Source organism: Gymnoscopelus microlampas, assembly GCF_963454915.1.
Source record: "Gymnoscopelus microlampas genome assembly, chromosome: 6".
Classification (NCBI taxonomy): domain Eukaryota; kingdom Metazoa; phylum Chordata; class Actinopteri; order Myctophiformes; family Myctophidae; genus Gymnoscopelus; species Gymnoscopelus microlampas.
The window spans coordinates 16,586,307-16,592,306 of NC_139943.1; the positions used below are offsets into that span (position 1 = coordinate 16,586,307).

General features: G+C 44.1%; 1 protein-coding gene across 1 annotated transcript in view; it reads right to left on the bottom strand.

The window, feature by feature from the left end:
* ntrk3a (neurotrophic tyrosine kinase, receptor, type 3a) overlaps nucleotides 1–6,000 on the bottom strand; it is a gene marked incomplete at both ends in the record, with an annotated part of 270,533 nt that overhangs the window by 132,597 nt on the left and 131,936 nt on the right. The window contains 2 exons of the mRNA XM_084059451.1: nucleotides 5,229–5,370; nucleotides 5,841–5,983. Of these exons, the coding sequence (XP_083915577.1) occupies nucleotides 5,229–5,370; nucleotides 5,841–5,983 (285 nt within the window). The remainder of the gene's footprint in view (nucleotides 1–5,228; nucleotides 5,371–5,840; nucleotides 5,984–6,000) is intronic.

The window sequence follows — 6,000 nt, forward strand, 5'->3', positions numbered from 1 at the left end:
GACCATAGATCTAGGAATCTTGCCATTAATATCAGCAAGGCTTCAATAGCTGCCAGTGTGTCGTGATAGAACACCCAATGAGAAAATATTATTGGAGCATTACAAATGCTATCCCAGCTCATAAGCAGCACATCGTTGGGTTGATATTGCATGGCAGCTAAATTCAGTGGTGTAAAGTAACTACATCTACTCAAGTACTGTACTTCAGTACAATTTTGATGTATTTTTACATTACTGGAGTATTTCCATTTTTCTGTACTTTTACTTCTACTCCACTACATCTCAGAGGCAAATATTGTGCTTTTACTCCACTACAATTATTAGAAAACTTTAGTTACTAGTTACTTTGCAATTGTCCATTATTATATTATAAAACATACATCAACCACTTTAGCCCTATTTCATACATACCGTAGGCTATTTGAAAATTGGTACTTTAAGTACATTTTGATTCCAATACTTTTGCACTTTTACTCAAGTAAATGTTTAATTCCGGACTTTTACTTAAAGGAGACATCCGGACATGTTAAGTGTTGTCTTTGATGTGTCGCTAATCACTCACCAACATTGAAGTCTGGCGAGCCCCTCCGTTGGCATAATGGGAGGCGCGTGGAAGGCTGAAATTCGCCTAATATAACCAAAGCAAAGTTCGTTTTTTCTCTACTCCTGCTCATTGTTGAGTGTCATGATACTCAAACATGCACTGAATGTCGCGAACGAGCCACCATTAGTGAAGAACAAGATGACGCAGGTTGCTTGTTTCTTCCATAGAACCTGGCGTCTATGGAAGAAACAAGCAACCTGCGCCATCTCGTCATCTCATCTCAACTAATTTCAGCCTTCCACGCGCCTCCCATTATGCCAACGGAGGGGCTCGCCAGACTGGACGAAGGGTAATCTCTCAAATAACTCAACGTCCCTTTCAATGTTGGTGAGTGATTAGCGACACATCAAAGACAACACTTAACATGTCCGGATGTCTCCTTTAAACGGTGTAACGGTGTATTTCTACATAGCAGTATTGATACTTTTACTAAAGTAAAATATCTGAGTACTTTTTCCACCACTGGCTAAATTAAGTTCCAGGATGTACAGAGTGACCCTGGGATATTTTTTTTAATAGTGTATGCCGTTTTAAATGCAGGCCTCTGGAGTTAAGACGGTATCTGCATAAATACCGTATCTAGATGTAGAGCTCAGCTGGCACAGGAAGATATACGGCGCCTTGGCAAGCGGTTCGTTCATTGTTTGGGTCGGGACCCCTGTTTTGGAACGCTCCCAATCAACCCCGGCTTATTCACTGTCATTATCGATCAGGATACGAGTGGAGTCTGACTTCTGTTCCTCCGGAGAAATGAAACATTATTCATGCATTTGGTATGATTTGCGAGCGGGCCAACGTTGGAGACACACACACACACACACACACACACACACACACACACACACGTTTTAGTTTAATCACTTAAACCCCTCTAGTCATAGTGAAATGGACCTGAGCTGCAACTGAAGTTTGTCTGTCGACGCCAAATCTCTTTGCCAAAAATAGCAGATCTACATGCTCACAACGCGTCACGTGTGACGCGTTGTGAGCTTGTAGATCTGCTATTTTTGCAAGAATAGGGATGCTGGGGTTCAAGGGGTTAAGACGTCGAAAGCCAATGCGATTTATTCTTTCTTCAAAATGGTCGGTAACACCGTACGGAGCACTGAAACATGGAGATACGAGGTTTCCCGCGCACAACGGCGACGACACGTTAACGCCCTGCACTCAGCGCTGGCGCCAGGCAGTGATCAGCAGGAGAGAATATAATATTTCACGGCAGGGACACTTTATTTTTTAAACGCCCCTAGATACAGTAGGCTGTATCAATCGCAGTTATAAAATATGTCACGTAGCCCAATAAGCAACATGAATGATGCACTGAGAAACAATAAGTAAAAGGAGTATAGCGCATGACAAACGACCCCCATGGTCGTCTGTCTGGACCAGCCTGTCTGCGTTTGTGTGCAGTGTTGCCAGGTTTTGCGAGAAAAACAAGCAACCGGGATCTATGAAAACAAGCCCAAAAGTAGTGACTGTCACAATTAAACCTATATACAGTACATCGGCTATTTGAAAATAGCCGATCTATGGGCTCACAACACGTCACAATGCGGCGCTTTGAGAGCTTGTAGATCGGCTATTTTCAAAAACATCTCGGGGGGAAAAAAAGGTCAAAATGTGGAATCTTTTCAAAACATTCTAACAAATCTGGTACGGGGGTCCCTGGAACAAAACATTTTCAGATGGGTGTCCGGCGTCCGCGGACATTAAAATGGTTGAGAAACACATAATAAAAAAATAAAAGAAATGGAAGCAACTAAGCAAGCCTAAATAAGCAACTACACTTCAGAAACAAGCCCAAAAAAGCACAACCCACAACTACCAATTGCCTATTTACAAGCGACTTTACAGTAAAACAAGCCCAACGTCACTTATAATAAGCAGACATGGCAACACTGTGTGTGTGTGTGTGTGTGTGTGTGTGACTGTCTCCTTGTGTGTGTGTGAACCACAGAGAAGTTGTTCAATCCGTCTCTCTACCTGTCCCTCCAGCCCAGACGGGCCCAATAGCATCCAGTTCTGGATATGAAGCCAATAAGGAAGTCATTAAAAATCTACAGTTCTCATTAATGGCCTAGAGTCTAGGCCCTAGACTCTAGGCCATTAATAGAGGATGACGCAATTTCCACTCCTGCTCGTTGCAGAGGAATTAACATTCCATTCAAGTGTGAATGAGTATTTGGCCAGACTTTTCACTTGGTTTTATTACCGTAGTAAACATAAATACTTTATGTTTTCGATCGCCAGTTTAAAGTCTTCTTTCAATTATCATGATATGCGTTTTTGTAAATTATGGTCCCGTAAAAAATGTATTAAAGTATAGACGGGTTTCCTGTTAGTAAACATGAGAGGATATGACCGCGCAGAGGAGGGGTACGCCTATAGAGGGCGCCATTACCCGCAGCAGCTCTGGTCAAATGTCCATTCATAAAAGAAATGATCTTCACCGGGTTTAATGAAAGTAGATTAAATTATGCAGTTTGTAATACCTTGTTTACTCAATAAAAATGATTTGTCGGAAGTTGGATCTGTTTGTATATAATAGCAGCATTATGCCTATTATGCCTATAATAGCAGAATTATGGCTATCTAACTCCCGACCACAACAACAGAGTGAACGGCGCAACAATTCGTTTCCCCCGAGCATGCGCAGATTGCGCATTCTGTTCTGTGATGACGTTGCGCGGAAATCCGTCTATAGGGTATGTATGCTTCTATGGCTTCTACTGGTTCTACTGAGAGAAGAAGCTTGTAGATCCGCTATTTTCAAAAGATTTTTATACATTTGAAAACTTGTGAAATGGGACATTCTGCATGATGAGTACTTTTACTTTTGTACATTACGTTTATTTTAATACCAATACTTTTGTACCTTTCCTTTAAAAGTGCATTTTGAATTTGAGTATTTCTACATTGCAGTATTGATACTTTCACTTAAGTAAAACATGTGAGTACTTTTTCCACCACCTGAGAGAGGCATGGTCCGTCCTGATGACTAACCCCACTCCACACAAGTAGTGGTTGAAGTGGTTCGCATACCACCGCCTCTAGTTCTCTCTCCTAGAGAGTCTCCTCCTGTATCCTGCCTGTATTCTCAATCAGCAGTAACCACAGTAACACCGCCTTCAGTTTGTTGTACGGTATGATAAAGTAGCCATTTTATGTGTATTATTTGCCTTATTAATAGCCACTTATAATTTATAAGGTGTTTATTTATCAGTACGCTCACACACCTCGTTCTGACGGTTATTTAAATGCACACATAATCACCCCCCTCCCACACACACTCACACACACACACACACACACACACACACACACACACACACACACACACACACACACACACACACACACACACACACACACACACACACACACACACACACACACACTGACATCTCTGTAGGTCGCACTATGAATCATAATGAAGATAAAGTGTTCCTGTTCACTGTTAGACTGACCAGGAAATGGTGGGAATGATGTAAAAACTAAAGAGAGGAAGAGGAGTAGCCTATGTGTGTGTGTGTGTGTGTCTATGCACCGGCGTCAGTGTTGCCAGATTCTGTGAGAGAAACAAGCAACCAGGTCTAGGAAAACCAGCCCAAAAGAAGCAACTATGGGCCGCAGGAGCACTTTAACATAATACATCAGCTATTTGAAAATAGCAGATCTACAAGCTCACAACGCGTCGCGATGCGACGCGTTGTGAGCTTGTAGATCTGCTATTTTCAAATAAAATCTTGCGGGAAATTATAATAAGCAGATCTGGCAACCCTGACCGGTGTGTCCGCTGAACTACCATATGTGTGCATACAGTACATAATATGCCCTCGGGGGCAGATAGCGGCGCCGGTCACGTGGTTCATGTAAACTCGAAATTGTGACAAACACTCATAGACTCCAGTGCATTCCGTAGACTTCCGGTTCTGGGCTTTGTCACTATTGGCCAATAGAAGGCTCTGGAGAAGACTGGCCCCGATGAAGTGAACGGAGGTGACGCAACTCTCCTTATATGGCTCTGGGTCAGACAAAGGGACGTAGTGCGCCTCGACACGCCCCCTTCAAACCCATCGTAGCTTCAAACGCCATTTAACCATGTTAGATTCTTTGAAAACACACGTCCCTGATTCTGGTGTCTGATATTGTCCTTCTAATACTTGAGTGGGCAGGGATTTTTCAATTACCTTTTGTTCTTCTTTCCCATATATGGACGTTTCAGGGGCCTCATAAGCAAATCTGTGTTGTTAGGCAACGGTTTCTGTTGTGACTGACATAGTGCGCCCGGACCACGGCCTGCGTTGTCAGGCAACGGATTCTGTTTGTGTCTGACGTCAGTGCACGTTGTTCACCGACCGACCAACAGGGGCCCACATGGAGTACTCTGATGTCATCAACATGATGTATAGTCGGGCCTGGACTCCACGGAACACCATGGCTAACACGGAACACCATATATGGGCATAAAAGGGATACAGTGCACACGCGTGTGTGTATGGAGAGATTAGTACCAGCGAATGAGTCAGTGCGGTATTGTATGCCGCCCCACCCATCCACCCACCCACGTGCTTTAGTGTGTGTGTGTGTGTGTGTGTGTGTGTGTGTGTGTGTGTGTACTCACAGTGCACTGTCAGTTGTATGGAGGCGTTGGTCATGCCCACCATGTTCCCCACGATGCAGGTCAGCATGAAGTTGTTGTCGTCACGACTGACGTTGACCAGAGTCATGTTGATGGAATGAATGACGCTGTCATAGACGATGGACTAGAGAGAAAAAAAACATTCATAGTTACCGCTTGTGTTCAGAAATTGGTAGAAATTCTTAAGAAATCTTGTGTGAAACATAAGTAGTGGTTGAAGTGGTTCACAAATACCACCGCCAGTATTTCTGGTGTGAGTGAATCATTTTGAGTGAGTCACCCGGTCATTGAGAACCTGTAGTGTGATTATGTGTATTGTGTGCGAGTGCGTGTGTGTGTGTGTGTGTGTGTGTAAATGGTGCATTTTTCACACACTTACGGCAGAGGAAACCATGCAAGGCACCAACTTTTAGGGGTTCAGCGTCTTGCTCAAGGACACTTCGACACTAACTCTGGGGGAGCCCGGGATCGAACTGGGAACCTCGCGGTTGCCATCCGGCCGCTCTACCGGCCACTGCCGCCCCCCCGAGTGTGTGTGTGTGCGTTTGCGTGCGTATGTGTGTGTGTGCGTGCGTGCGTGTTTTTTCTTCCTACCTGGTGTGTGTTGATAGAGTGCATGCCACTGACAGTCCAGTCTACTTCCGGCAACGGAGTACCAGAGCCATTGCAGCACACCGTCACACGGTCTCCCTCCACAACCGTGAGGTTACTGTGGCTAACACTTATTTCTGGCAGTTCTGACATACAAAGAGAG